This window comes from Zeus faber (assembly GCF_960531495.2).
Source record: "Zeus faber genome assembly, chromosome: 9".
Taxonomy (NCBI): domain Eukaryota; kingdom Metazoa; phylum Chordata; class Actinopteri; order Zeiformes; family Zeidae; genus Zeus; species Zeus faber.
This window is the reverse complement of record NC_137197.1, coordinates 23,535,688-23,550,276: the sequence shown is the minus strand read 5'-3', so window position 1 is coordinate 23,550,276 and position 14,589 is coordinate 23,535,688. Positions and strand designations below refer to the sequence as shown.

General features: G+C 42.6%; 1 protein-coding gene across 1 annotated transcript; it reads right to left on the bottom strand.

The window, feature by feature from the left end:
* Positions 1–1,619: 1,619 nt before the first annotated feature.
* Positions 1,620–13,823, bottom strand: pld3 (phospholipase D family member 3). Its single transcript, XM_080006335.1, has 12 exons — positions 13,725–13,823; positions 11,187–11,289; positions 10,699–10,749; positions 10,434–10,594; positions 10,009–10,189; positions 9,717–9,834; positions 7,383–7,510; positions 6,280–6,480; positions 4,334–4,473; positions 3,822–3,987; positions 3,567–3,666; positions 1,620–3,006 (listed from the first exon to the last, which is right to left on the bottom strand). Exons 2-12 carry the CDS (start codon positions 11,211–11,213, stop codon positions 2,819–2,821), a joined length of 1,461 nt encoding a protein of 486 aa, XP_079862461.1. The 5' UTR covers positions 11,214–11,289; positions 13,725–13,823; the 3' UTR covers positions 1,620–2,818.
* Positions 13,824–14,589: the final 766 nt, after the last annotated feature.

The following is a 14,589-nucleotide window of genomic DNA, read 5'->3' as shown; positions in this document are numbered from 1 at the left end:
GAGATATTTTCCATTGGTTACTCCTGGTGTCCGACAGACCGAACCGCTTTTTGCTTTCCAACCCTGTAGAGGCATCGTGAAATCCATTGAAGGGCCTCGGGTTCAGAGCTCCTTCGCCTCTCTCTTCTTACCGTCCCACCGCTTCATTCCTGCGACGGTGGCTCCTGGTTTTGGGGGGGCCCGCAGATCTCCGGCTCAGGGCTTCTGCCGCAGCATCTCCAACGCCGACCGCCTCTGCTCCGTGGTCCCATCTCTGTCTGTCCTCTGTGCTGTGTGAAGGGAATGGACTGTGCTCTGCCATGCCTGGAGCTCCTCCTCCTCCTGGACCGTAGAGGTGGAGGCTGCAGGAATGTATGGAGCCCCCAGCCCCCAAATAACCCCCCGGAAATGTCCATGGAAGGGCTTAACTGGATACGCCTTCTCCTATAGGCCGCTGCGCCGGAACAAGAAGCAAACGTATGCAGCCATTATGACCATACTATTACCGTGAAGGGGATGCTGGCTGCTATAGGGCAAGCTTTCCTTAACGTATGTCTCTTAAAGCGGCGGTTCCTTAACTCTTTTATGTCTTTATAATGTCCCACCACCCACCTGAAAAAGTTAAAAAAAAAAGTAATGTGGCTTATTATTTAAGTTAATGACCACATGAGTGTGACATCTATTATACTATAGATTGACTATTATTTAGAAAATGAAAATACAAAGATAGTTTTGCTGCAGGGCCGCCTGTATTTCCTTTAATGACCCCTAGAAGGGCATGGACCCCAGTTTTGGAACCCCTGGTTTAATATTTGGCTCGGCCAGTATTTAGAGTGAAGTGTCTTTAGTCAATGAGTCCTAAATCCAATCCAAATGAGTGTATAACGTACACGCATGAGTTCGGACCTTCTATCCAGATCCCCACAACAATGGCGTGAGGTGGCAATGTTTGTGTTTGTGTGGATGCATGCATGTGTGTGTGTGTGGCCTAAAGGTTGAACTTGTGCGTGTGTGTGTGTGTAGCCTAAAGGTTGAAAGTGTGTGTGTTTGTGTGTGTGGGGGGGGAGTTAACCCTATATTTTCCAGTCCCTAGGGCCATTTCCAAGCATTGTCAACCCAAGAACCTGTTTGAAATTTGTGGAATAACAAACAACACCGAAGGCTGTTTGAACACTGCCTTGCTCAGGGACAGCCGAGAGCAGTGGCAGGGGAGAGGAGGAGGAGGAGGAGGAAGTACATCCAGTCCTCAGCATCTTTCTTTAAAAATACATCAAAACCCACCTTCCAACCTCTTGTTCATCTTTCTATCTCTCCATGTCCCACCAGTTTATTTTCATGGTTATGCATTTAACAAAAGTATAAATATCAACAGAAGATAAACAACACTAGGCTACAGTTCAGGAACCTTTGGATTACTAAAAAGAGCCCATCCCTGATTCCCTCACTTTCTAATGTTAAGTGAGAACCATTAACACACAAAACATCATTAACAGGAAGCAAATAGGAATAATCCACCCATGCTTCCTCTTTATCACAGAAAGGGATGTGCATGTCTACTCTGTTTAGATTTTAAGTAAATAAACGAAATACAAAGAATCAGACCTCTTAAACGGATGGTTAATGAACACATACAATTCAGGTTCGATTTGGCACCATTTATTTAGAGTCGCGTTGCAGAAAAGGAAAATAAAAATATGTACAGATTTGATGAATACCATTAAAAAAAAGACATCCATCTTACTTGACAGTACAGCCATCTTGTGACTGCCAGTCTTAGACACTCCACACAGTGGAAATTGAACTCAGAAATCAAATCTCATTATTTATTGCGTAGTTTAAATGAATTTCTCAGGCATTCTTGCATTTTGCTTTCAATGCATAATACTTAAAAACAGCCAATCACCATATCTGAAAATGATCATGTTAATAATGTAAACACTGCACACCAATCAAAAAATTAATAATAATAATCACCTAAATATTCCAGAATCCAGCATATCAAAACATCAATCAAACAGGCTTGATTTTTTAAATATATTACTCCCTGAGATAAATTGGGATGAAGTATTCCCAAAGTAATAGTACAGAGATTAAAGGCATGAGAATAATATTGATACCTTAACACAAATCCAAAAATTTAACGATCGGCTAATCTCGTGATATGACATGTAGGTAAAATGTAGTAGGAAAAAAAATTATTAAAAAAATCAAGTGATTCAATGGGTTTTTGACAAAAGTGATTTTAAGAGGCGAGTTGGAAAGTTCAAAACCCTGCGCCTAAAATGAGCAAGGTTCCACAGATCTACTCCCCTCTAGCTGAGGAGACCAGGTGTACTGACCTGCTGACCTTTAAGCTGCAGCTTACTGGTTTCACTGACTGAAGAGGAGACTGGAGATAAAAAAAAAACTCCCACTTCACTAACATTAGGTGGAGGCAGCTGCAGCATTTCCAAAGAAGATGCAGTTCTTGCCTTTAAGCCCTGCGCAACAAAATATTAGAATGTATGAGGTTGATTTACCTTTAAGTCCATTCATTTCATTAATTTTGCTCAGCTGAAAGTTGGAGACTCAAAAACATCTGTTTCTCCGGTAAAACAAACATGCATGTAAATACCATGAAATAAAAGCTGCTTGTCTGTGCTTTTGTCTCTGACTCATCTTTTGATTCCAAATCAAAATGCCGACAAAAATAACAAGTGCCACTCTACTGTGAGCGTACTGCTGGAGGGCACCGTGCATCCTCAGTAGACAAATGTTAAAAAAAGAGCCAGAGAGACGTCCAGCCCCGGCGTCCATGTCACCGGTTCTGACACCGTCTCGAGTGTTTTAAACGTCCGTTCTAGCAGAGGTCTTTTCGGTTGGAGGCCTGGGTGAGCGGAGTGCTGTAGGCGGAGTCCCAGTCCCGCTCGAACACGGCCCTCAGCTGGGACTGGACGGTGGACTCCGGCGTCCCGGACGCTGTCTGGTTGACGACCAGCGCCGAGCCGGCCGTGCTGACAAAGTAATCGCCCGACCAGTTGGACGTTCCTGAGGAGGAGAAAGACGGCAAACTGTCTCTAAGCTACACTTCAAAATATATATTTTAAGGAACGAAAATTTAACAGATACAAAATTAACAAGACACGAATACCTGGGAAAAATACGTCTGATAATTCACTGTAGCATGAACACTGTAGGTTATTGAATACATGGGGCGAGGTGATATAATCATATATGAGACTAGATATCAGATTTTGGTAAAATTGTAATTTAGTAAAATGTTGTCTTTCGGGCTGACAGTAAGGTAATGCAACCAATGCCTCTTCCTGCTTGGTCATAATTAGGTTTTCATAATTATATTATAATTATTAGTCATACTGATTTCTCAGATATTTCTTATGTGTGAATATTCTATGAAAGCACAAACAGCCAGCCCCAAAATATTGTCAAAGAACCGTGAGTAAAGTACTTGTGAAAAAATATACTGATATTTAATGTTGTCAATATTTTTCAGCGCTATGTATACATAAGAATATAGTCACTCCTGTAATTTATGTATTCACTCACATCTAGTTCTTACAAACCATGTAGTTGTACGTGTGTCTTACCTATGTAGGCCACCTTGTCGGTCACCATGTATTTATTATGGTTGACTCTGGCGAAGGGGATTTCCTTCTGCCTTGGGTTGGCAGGCACAACAAACAGCCTCTGTACGCAACAAGCAAACAAGTAAAGAGATTTTCACACTGGGATCGTCCGCTGGTCCACACCAGAGTATATTTGCCATTTCAGTCCCGCTGCCGGAAATCCGCCACAGGCTTTTCACACGTCGATAAATGAAGTCGTGTGTCGGCTCCACTCACCACCTGGATGTCCAGTTTGCTCTTGGCGTCCTGGACCGACGCCAGAGACTTGAGGAAGGGAAACATGACGGGCTGCGTGCTCGCCCAGCAGCTGATCAGCAGCCGCACCTGGATCCTCCGCTCGTACGCCATCCGCCGCAGCTGGGTGTCGATGTCCGCCCAGTACCTGTAGAGGGCACCGCACGCGGCGATACGAGACACGAGGGACGCCGTAAGTCCACCGGTGATATGTGACGCGGTGAAATAGGAATTTGAATATAGAAGGTAGACATTTTAAGACAGATTAAATGACAAGCTTTTGAAGACCTTGCACCCAGTCATTTAAAACCAGAAAGAATTACGATGAGGCCTCCTGTTGGAGTTGGATTACGCCCGAAATCTCTGCGCGTGCGTTAAGAGCCGACACGAAGGCATGAAAATACAGAAACTGAGAACGAAGTTTAAGTAGAAGGAGGACGGGTAAAAAGAACATTAATGAACCTCCTATGCCGGTGCGGTTTTGCTTTAGGTACCGTTTTGGGCGTGAGAACTCCATGGTGGGCAGGTAGCTCATGACAGCGATGTAGATGAACTCGTGAGCGTCCTCCATCACACTAAGGACGGAGAGCAGGTCCGGGGTTCTGCCCTCAGCACACAGCGCTGGAGGTGAACTCTAGACGGGAAAATGGTGTGGTTATCACAGTCATCATCATCATCATCATCATGTTTATGAGTTTTTAGTCATGGGTAATCAAATTTATCACATCATGTTATAATCAACATTTACTTCATAGAGTGAGGAGAAAGGATAAAAAGAGAAGGAATCAGGGAGGTTTTGCCCATTTCAAGGTTCCTTAAAGTGCTAATCTGTGAGATTATTTTTTCAAAGAAATATGATAAGTAGTTATAAGAAATGGTTATAAGAAATAGCCAGTCAATGTATTTTCATTATGTATATCCTCTATATGCTGTTCTTATTGAGGATCCGCCTCTCCCGGCAAGAATGCAAAGATGGGGCACAAGCCAGAAGCGAAAGGCAGCTGTGGTGAATTTGCTACACCAGTGTGTAAACTATTGATATGGATGAACACTGACAAAAAATAACAAATATAACCCCACCATCCAACGTGACCAAGAAGAAACAAAGAAACCGACCAGAAGAAGGAAAACTTTAGAGAAAATAAAGTCTGAAGGCTGTTATAGCGAGCCGTGCAGCTCATGGCGCACTCACTACTGGAGAGCACACACATACACACACCGATCAGCCACAACATTAAAACCACCACTAATAACCACTAATATTGTGTAGTTCCCCCTCGTGCAGTTGACGTGTAGTTCCCCCGCCAAAACAGCCCTGACCCGTGGAGGCATGGACTCCACAAGACCTCTGAAGGTATCCTGTGGTATCTGGCACCAAGACGTTAGCAGCAGATCCTTTAAGTCCTGGAAGTTGTGAGGTGGGGCCCCCATGGAACGGATTTGTTGTTCCAGCACATCCCACAGATCGGACTCTAACCCGCAGAAGTAGAAGAAAACGTGATTCATCAGACCAGGCCACCTTCTTCCATTGCTCCATGGTCCAGTTCTGATGCTCACGTGTCCATTGTAGGTGCTTTGGGTGGTGGACAGGGGTCAACATGGGCACTCTGATTGGTCTGCAGCTACACAGCCCTCATGCACAACAAGCTGCAGTCACTTTTTCACTGTACTGTAGTTTGTACTACAGTAGTTCTTCTGTGGGATCGAACCAGACGGGTTAGACTTCACTCCCAATGCTCATCAATGAGCCTTGCATGCCGGGAACACCCCACAAGACCTGTGGTTTTGGAGATGCTCTGACCCAGTCGTCTAGCCATCACAATTTGGCCCTTGTCAAAGGGGCTCAGATCCTAACGGTTGCCCATTTTTTTTTGCTTCCAACACATCAACTTCAAGAACTGACTGTTCACTTGCTGCCTCATATCCCACCCCTTGAAAGGTGCCAATGGAACGAGCTGAGCACTGTTATTCACCTTAACTTTCAGTGGTTTTTAATGTTGTGCCTGATTGGTGAGATTTGCGCATTGCCATGTAGATGCGTGGCAATATCCTCCTGAAAGACAGGGGGTGCTGTGGACAAACTACCAGAGGAAACTGAAAGAACTGCTGTAAACATTACATGAAAGTCCTAAAGGAAGGATCAGAATAACTAGAAAAGAGCAGTAAAATTAAAATAGAAAGTGTTAAATGTATGTATATTTATTGTAATCAGTGCAGGTTTTTTTATAAATAGTCGCTATTTTGTGTAAATATTCGATGTAATCATTATGAAGAAGTGCCGAGGTATTAAAATTTAAAGAGACGGCGCTATCTCTTTCCATGAATTCAACGCCATCTAACCCAACACAGATATAATGGATTTTCCAATTTCATCCGAAACATCTTCTTTCATTCACGGGGAGCTTTCGTGAGAACACGAAACGGGGGTGACATGTCTCACCGACAGGTAGACGCTGGACTGTGTGCTGTTGAGCGGCAGCTGCAGCGGCGTGTCCTTGTTGTAGACGGTGGAGAAATTGCTGGGCCAGGGCGATGGGATCTTCGCACCGCTCTGCCCCAGGAACCAGTACGCTTCAAAGATTTTGCCCAGGTCTTCCGCGAGACAACTGCAGTTGTAGACAACCGCCCCGAGCTCCTTCACCTGAGAGGGCGGAGAGCAAAAGGGGAAATGCTTCCTTGAAAGTGACTCACCATCTCGTTTGTCTTGTGACTGGGAAAAGTAAAAGTAAGCTAATAAAACTAAACATCCTCATTTGTCGCAACTTACATTCACAAAATAATTGTAAAGTCACGGAGAAACATTTTAAAATGTTACCTTTTCTTTTGGAACAAGAATAACACGGAACATTAGACATGAGAACTGTGAAACCAGTAATGACAATGAAAGTAGGACAAATGAGTCAGCAGGAAAAATGCCAACTTGTTTCACCACATCATGTGATGGAAACCACGTGACGTGTAGGAATGTTGTTTCCTGCTTTAAATGAACATTTGACTGGAGCCTCAGGTGACCTTTTACTTTCAGTTGAACACAACAGCCCAAGGTGCTGTTCATGAGGCTTTTTCTGATGCACTGTGGTTGGTGCTGCAGGCTTAGACCTATTTGATAACAACAATATGACTATAAAATAAAAATAACCAACAAATAATAGTTATTAAAATAACTGTTCTCGTATAGCACTTTTATAACAAACTAAGGTTTCCAAAGTATTCTTCATTTCACATACAATAGATGATTTTTTCTTCTTCTTGAATTCCCCACTGGGGTTCAATAAAGTATTATCGAAAAATCAAATGCAAATTTCAAAATAATTCACATTTTCAGGAAAATCCATTTGAATGTGATTTAAATTTCCACCTTCTCAAAAGAATCGCATTAGAACCAGAGTCTTCATTAGAGCTCTACATTAACACTGTCGTCTCGCCTGCATCATATTAAAGTGCAGGGATTGCTGTCTTTGCAAGCGCCTCTCACCTCTCTGCTATTTATGGATAAATTGGCACCTGGTTTAGAAGTTAAACCGAAAACCCTTGAGCGTGTACCTGCGTGAGGGACCTCCAGTCCATGTTGGCGCTGCCGATGTAGATGTGCTTCTTGTCCACCACCCAGAACTTGGTGTGAAGGACGCCCGAGGTCAGCTCCTTCATGTTCACCGCTCTGATGTCGGCGCCTGAAACAGAGGGAGATTTACACTACTCACAAAAAGTTAGGGATATTTGGCTTTCGGGTGAAATTTATGGAAAATGTAAAAAGTTCACGCTACAGTGATATTATATCATGAAAGTAGGGCATTTAAGTAGAAGCACGCAATGGTGATTTCCTCATCTCAAACAATTTATTGAAAACAAAAGCCAACAACAGTGGTGGGTTTACCACAACAAAAAATGTCAATGTCTCAATAACTTGTCATGTGGCCTTGAGCATCAATTACAGCTTGACAACGACGTCTCATGCTGTTCACAAGTCGACTTATTGTCTGCTGAGGCCTGGCACCCCACTCTTCTTGAAGGGCGGCCCTCAGGTCATTGAGGTTCTGGGGTACAGAGTTACGAGCCTCTACAGGGCGACTCAGCTGATCCCAGAGGTTTTCTATGGGATTCAGGTCTGGAGAAAGTGCGTTGCACTCCATTTGAGGTGCCCCAGTCTCCAGCAGCCGTTCCCTAATGATGCCACCTCCATGAGTTGGAGCATTGTCGTCCATGAAGATAAAATTAGGCCTGTGTTGGTCATGCAGGGGCACAATGACTGGATTAATGATGTTATTCAGGTAGTATGGGCTTGTCACTATACCATTCACAAAGTTAAGGGCAGTTCTGTTTTGACTAGACACACCTGCCCACACTGTAACACCACCACCACCAAAGGCTCGTCTGGTGACAACAGTGGCCGATGCATAGTGCTCTCCATCATTTCTGCTCAACGTGAATCGACATTCATCAGAGAACAGAACTGAGGCCCACTGGTCCCTCGTCCAGCGTAAATTCTCCCTGGCCCATGCAAGACGATGATGCCTGTGCCTGGTGGTGTGGTCAGGTACCCTTGCAGGTCGTCTAGCAGGTTATCTCCCAAATAGGAGCCTTTTGCATGTTCTCCCCGTGCTCGCATGGGGTTTCCTCCGCCTAACGTCAGTAAGGGCCCCCACCAAAAACAGCACTCATCGTCTGACCAGCGATGGACACTCGTCACCAGGTCCCCGGGCGTGTCCACGAATGCTGCCCACTGCTCCTGGCTGCCCCCCCGGAGGAAGGACGGTGTGCTGTGTGACAATTAAAGATACTAAAAAATGTGCCTGGAGTTGAGTGGCATTCATCATCGGGTTCCGCGGGGCACTGTTCACAATGAAGCGCTCATCAGTGTGGGATGTGGCCAAAGGACGTCCACTTCTATGCCTTTCTGTGACTCTTCCAGTCTCTGTATCTCTGTTGCAACCTGCTGATGACACTCTGTGACACTCTAAGCTCAGTGGCCACTTCCCTCTGAGAACATCCTGTTTGAAGCCTCGCAATGGCGAGGTACTGTTGATCAATTGTTAGGTGTCGTCTTGGTCTCATGATGTCAAAATGTGAACAGCATGATGAAGAGGACTGTTTAAATACCAATTCTAATTGAAACAGGAAATGTATTGGTCGATTCATGGATCAAACACCTGTTGTGAATTTTGGCGTTCAGCTCCTTATTAGAGAACAGCAAGTTGTGCAAAAAGTACTGAAACATTAAACAGTTGGACATGTGCATTCAAAAGTTTAGAGAAGGTCAAATTAAGTTCACCTGTAAAGGTTGTAGTGCATTTTAGGTTCATCATGAAATTTCACCCAAATGCTGAATATCCCTAACTTTTCATGGAGTAGTTAAAGTATGTGTTTGGTATAGGAATGTAGGGCTGGGTGATATGATGGTGCTATAATAACCAAATTGTTATACAAGGTATCATGGTTATCGTCTCTCTATTGTGTCTAAGGCTGCATTACTGCTGAATTAGTAAAGTGATGTTGTTTTCAGAACTTCGCAGACTGTTCTAATCAATGTGTCTACCGGCTTGGTCATAATATCATATATCAATGATAATAATAATGATATAATATATCAATATGACTATGATTGTTTCTCAAATATTTCTTGTATATGAAATATCCTGTGAAAAATATCAAATTATTGATATTGAGGTATTAGTCTAAAAATATTGTGATATTGATATTGTGATAATGAATTGTGAATGCAATTTCCATAGCAGCTCCCCCCACACTGGTTCACACAGGAAAGATGACCTCAAATCAAGTTCTTATACAGCAAGGGAAAAACTCCCCAAAAACCCTGGACTGTGGTTACAGGACCACACAGACATATGGACAACAGGAGGCAGAGGCCAGGCGTCTCACCAGCGCTGGCCAGCAGCTTGAGGTCGTCGTGTGGCTGACTCTCCTGCGGAGTGTTGACGGCGATGCGAACAGACAGTGTCCCTGCCACCTTGGCGAGGCTCTTCAGGATGGTCTCACCCTGCACGCAGCACAGACCAGGGCTTTTTTTCATAATATTCTAAGTCATCAGGGCACACTGCCACAGGGTACAGCACCACCAAGACTTCCATTTATATATCAGCTGGAAATAAGTTCGAGATTTGATGTTTTATTTACGTTTGTTGCGCATTTTTTGGCTGACACTAGGCCCTACCTCATAGGCCGTTGGTTCTTGAGTGTGTGTGTCCTTGTTGGTGAGCGACCAGTAGAAAGAGGCGATGTCCAGACTGCTGCGAGCTTCGCCGATCAGATTGAGCCACGACTTGTAAATGGAGGGATGAGCGACGCTGGAATGAAACTCCAGCCCCTCAGGAATGCTCTCCACCAAAACAATACTTACAAGCAGGAGAGAAAACTAGGTTAATTTTAGAGCCATTAAATCATAGCATTAAATTACTCTATTTATCAATTAGTATATAAAGTTAGAATTTGAGTGTTTTTTGCATGTCTGAAACCACAGTATGCATCAAATAGTATGAGAATCAGGATGACATACTACAGCCGGTGAAATATCTTTGCGCTTTATACATAGAACCACATTTACAATATGTGCAATCTGCAATCCAAGGGTGCACTTACTTGCAGTGGTCAGAGCACGGCTGGGAGAGGGGCAAAGGGAATCGGGGACTGGGAATGGGAGGGCGGGAGGAGGGTCCTCCAGCGGAGAGCAGGCTATGGAGAGCCATGGTGAACAACAGGACGACCGCCACCCCAGCCAGACCCAGCGTACATCGATAAAACTGGGGAGGGACACGGACATGAGGTAAATGAGCTCGACGGTGACTTTACAAAAGACCAACTAGAACACGCTAACAAACGCATGTGTATGTGTGTGTGTGATCACCGTCTGGTCTCTCCTGTTGGAGTCTTCTCTTCTACGCTCAATGTCGGCCACCTGGAGCGCCATGGAGAACAGAACAGGATTGTTTGTGTGATACGGTTCAACACCCACATCCTTATAAAAACATATCCATATTTTGAGAAAATGAATGCTGGTATAAAAGTAAATAGCAATATGTTTAACTCTTAAAGTTTTGGGGTCTTTCTTTAATATCGAAATGCCTTTATGACAACAGCATATATTGAGAGAATATTTGAACTACTATCTGTTGAGTGTAGCACCACAGTGACTTCCTCTTCCTGGAATATGTAAAGGTAAAACATGCAGCAGGATTTTTTTCTGCTCGTGTACCATCCAGTGCACAGATTCTGTACATCCAAAGGGATGTAGCCAAAAAAACTCCAAAACAACCAGAACAGAAGCAACAGTTACATATCCTCAATACCCTGCAGTGATAGTAGAATGAGTATTTCTGGGAGATTTCGTCTTACCCTCTCGTAGGGAACGTCCGTCTTCATTGTTCCGGATCAAAGCAAACAGGTTTCTTTCTGAACGTTGTACCGTTGTTAGCTCAAGTCATGAGGCTGCGGGGTCCTAAAAAAATGCAGACGGAACAGGAGATTAGATAAATATGCTCTGGTAGAGAATTCAAACTCTTTCAGATTCCTATAAAGTGAAAACGTGAACATGCAGAGCTCAGAGTAAACAAAGCTGTGATCTGAATTAAACTAAAACATTTACAATACAATACGGTAGCTTTCTTTTATTACACATTTAAAGACGTATTCCTCTGCTGCAGCATGTGACAAAGAGAGGCTTCTGGATGGCTCCAACAGCAGGAACAGAGAATGAGCCGCTCATGTCACCACAACAACAAAGATGAGGCTTCAGTCGCTGATAGGCGATGTGTTCTGACAGAAAGTATCATGTGATCCAGTTACCATACAGTGTAAAATTGGGATGGTTTTAAATGCATTTAAACAACCCAAAACACCAACAGATATAAATATGAATTGATTTTATTAGAAAATGTTATATCATATATTTCAGATTAAACTAAATGTAATGCAGTCTATAGATTTAAAATGTAAATCTTCGTATATGGTAAAAAAAAAAAAGGTTTAAAGTTTGTGTCTCATTTTGAAACAAAAACACTAAAGTGATAATCTGTAAAATTAATTTTGTTGAAAAACAATCCCATGTTTGACATTCATCCCATACTTATTTAGCTGGCACTTTGCACTGGTCGCTCATTCCCAAAGACGAAAAGGCATTTGTAGCATAGCAGGGTAGCTATTGTGGTCAGTAAACTGTGGATATGGAGGAATTCCGAAAAAAGAAGAAAGAAAAATATCCCTGCCACCACAAGGGACCAAAACAAATTCCCCAAATCAATCAATCAGAAGATGGTTTGTAATCCACCCCATTTTTTTTTTAAGATTTGCACTTTAATAAATGTATATTAGGTAGTCTGTCAAGTCAGTTGCAGTGGTGATATAACATTAACAAAGAACATAAAGTGTATTTGAAATAAAAAACTTGAGTCAACAAATGTCTGTCCTGAGTGTAGGCTTGTTGTCTGCAAGCAGAATTCATTAGACCTCAGAGCTTTTCTAAACATGCTTTGGAATATTTCTACCCTGTGTTCACTGTTTGCTAGGATTCCGCACTTCAACGTCTTTCAAGCACCCCAGCGTCCAACGTTAAACAGACTTCAGCATCTGCGAGTGATTTGGCTAAATAATGCCAGCTGAGGGCTGGTGATGCAAGGAGGAGGAAGTATCTCAGAAGCCATCACAACATGTGGGAATCCATGACAGCAGCCAGTCACCAGACCAAGTTACTCAACGAACCATGAGACCCACCTCACAGGATGGGCAATATCTAAGAAGTTATTATCATGATATATCTGGAGAGGGAAAGTTACGTGGTAAAGGTTTTCAGGGTGTCTTTTCCTTGTAAACCTCACATAGGAGAGACTATAGAGCAGACTATGACACAAACCTTTCGTTTTATAACAGTTTGATTGAAGCACTGATTTATTTTGTCTTCATTAAAACTGTCTGCTTCAGATGTAATGTGAATAATGTGTTTTGACTTGAGAATACACAGCAAGTACAAAACAGTTAAAAAATACTTTTGGTTCACAAAGTATGCCAAGAGCATACAAGACGGATTCCACTCCCAGAAAAGATGAACATGCCGCAGACAAAGAAGCACTGTTTGTCAGAGCCTGAAAGAAAATTAGATTATATGAAACAAGGAGGGGATCAAGTCACTCACTGAGGCAATTTTGGAAAACACCAAGAAAGAATAGGCTCAATAAAGGCGATAAAAGAATCAGAGTTGTAGATATATCTACACCCCTGATTCTTTAATCGCCTTTTATATTATATATATATATATATATATATATATATATATATAGAGAGAGAGAGAGAGAGAGAGAGAGAGAGAGAGAGAGAGAGAGAGAGAGAGAGAGAGAGAGAGAGAGAGAGAGTTATACTCTTGCTTCGGAAATGTCAAACCACTGTGATGTTAAACCAAATTATTGCAAGTATTGTAAAGCAACCAATAGCTACAGTATAGAATGTTTATGTTGTTTAAACAGAGGGTTAACTTGTTATTTTTGGGTTTATTGTCAAAAATGTATTTTGTTTTTGTTACTCAATATTCGTATTGCCTATTTGTTTTGACGTGTGCTGCTTAAACACTGTCAAGTCTATCTACTAAAGTTTATTTATTGTTATTTTTTAGGTTTATTGTATATTGACTACGTATGTATCCAACTATCTAGCTATGGAAAGATTGTTTTGTTAAATTTTAGGTGTATGTATGCATGTTATATATGAAAGTACGTTTTATCTATCTAATCTCCTTTAGCCTTAGCGAAATGTACATTTGAATACGTGGAGCAACCACGACTATTGTACAAGCACAATATCTAGTTTAATAATTTCAAGTTATAATAATTCACAGATCAGACACTGTTTGCACAACAAGAGACGCCTTTCCAAACCACAGCATACCGTTCACAGCTCCACCAGGTTAGTGGAAACCGTCCATGGGTCGTCGCCCTTGTCCTGTCTAGTGTCACTGTGGGTTTAAAAAAAAAAAAAAGAACAACAAAAACCAACAAAAACCAACAAAAACCAGCAAAAAAACAGCAAAAAACCAGCAAAAAACCAGCCTCCCGCTCGATCTCTGCTGACGATCCCGAAACAAAACGAACAGACTTCGGGTGGAGGGCTGGTCACGTGACCGGGTCCTATAGGGCCAGCCTATAGGAGAAGCAGTAGACAGCGTGACGTCATTAACAAAAAAAAAAAAAAAAAAAAAAAAAAAAAACATGAGACGGAATGCCGCGTTCGGGTCACATGGGCGAGGTGGGAAATACGAGCTCCGACCTCGGAACTTCCCGCTCGCGTCAGTTTGCGAGTCAATCATTTCTTTGCTGGCGTCACGCAAACGGTGCAGCAGCGAGCAGCGTCACTTTGTTTGCCCGTTACAACCTGTGCAGCGCATTATGAAAGTGTCCTCTGAACATTTAGTGTACATTTTTATATTATACAGTGAATTAAATAATAATAATATGCCGAACACTTGGCCACGGCTCATATCAACAACACATATTCAAATTAAAGTACACCGAATTAATAATAAACATAGAGTTATAATGTACATTTGTCGTTTTAATTGTCTTTTTTTTTTTTACACGTTGTGCCCAAAACGATGGTTCAATTACACGAGAGCGCCACCTAGTGGTTCGCTGCAATGCTGGCCATCAGTAATCGGGCAGTGACGCATGTTGTGTTATTTTGGCTCTGTACTCCAAACGTTTCGATTAACGATCAAACAATTTGCACGAGCTTAAAGTACACATCCTAGGCTCCG

What these genes read in the sequence shown, in the direction of transcription:
- pld3 (XM_080006335.1), bottom strand. Translation starts at nt 11,213, where the DNA reads ATGAAGACGGACGTTCCCTACGAGAGG. An exon ending in CGGACGTTCCCTACGAGAGG is followed by an intron (nt 10,750 to 11,186) that starts GTAAGACGAAAT and finishes ATGGCGCTCCAG; the next exon opens with GTGGCCGACATTGAGCGTAG. An exon ending in CCAACAGGAGAGACCAGACG is followed by an intron (nt 10,595 to 10,698) that starts GTGATCACACAC and finishes GTCCCTCCCCAG; the next exon opens with TTTTATCGATGTACGCTGGG.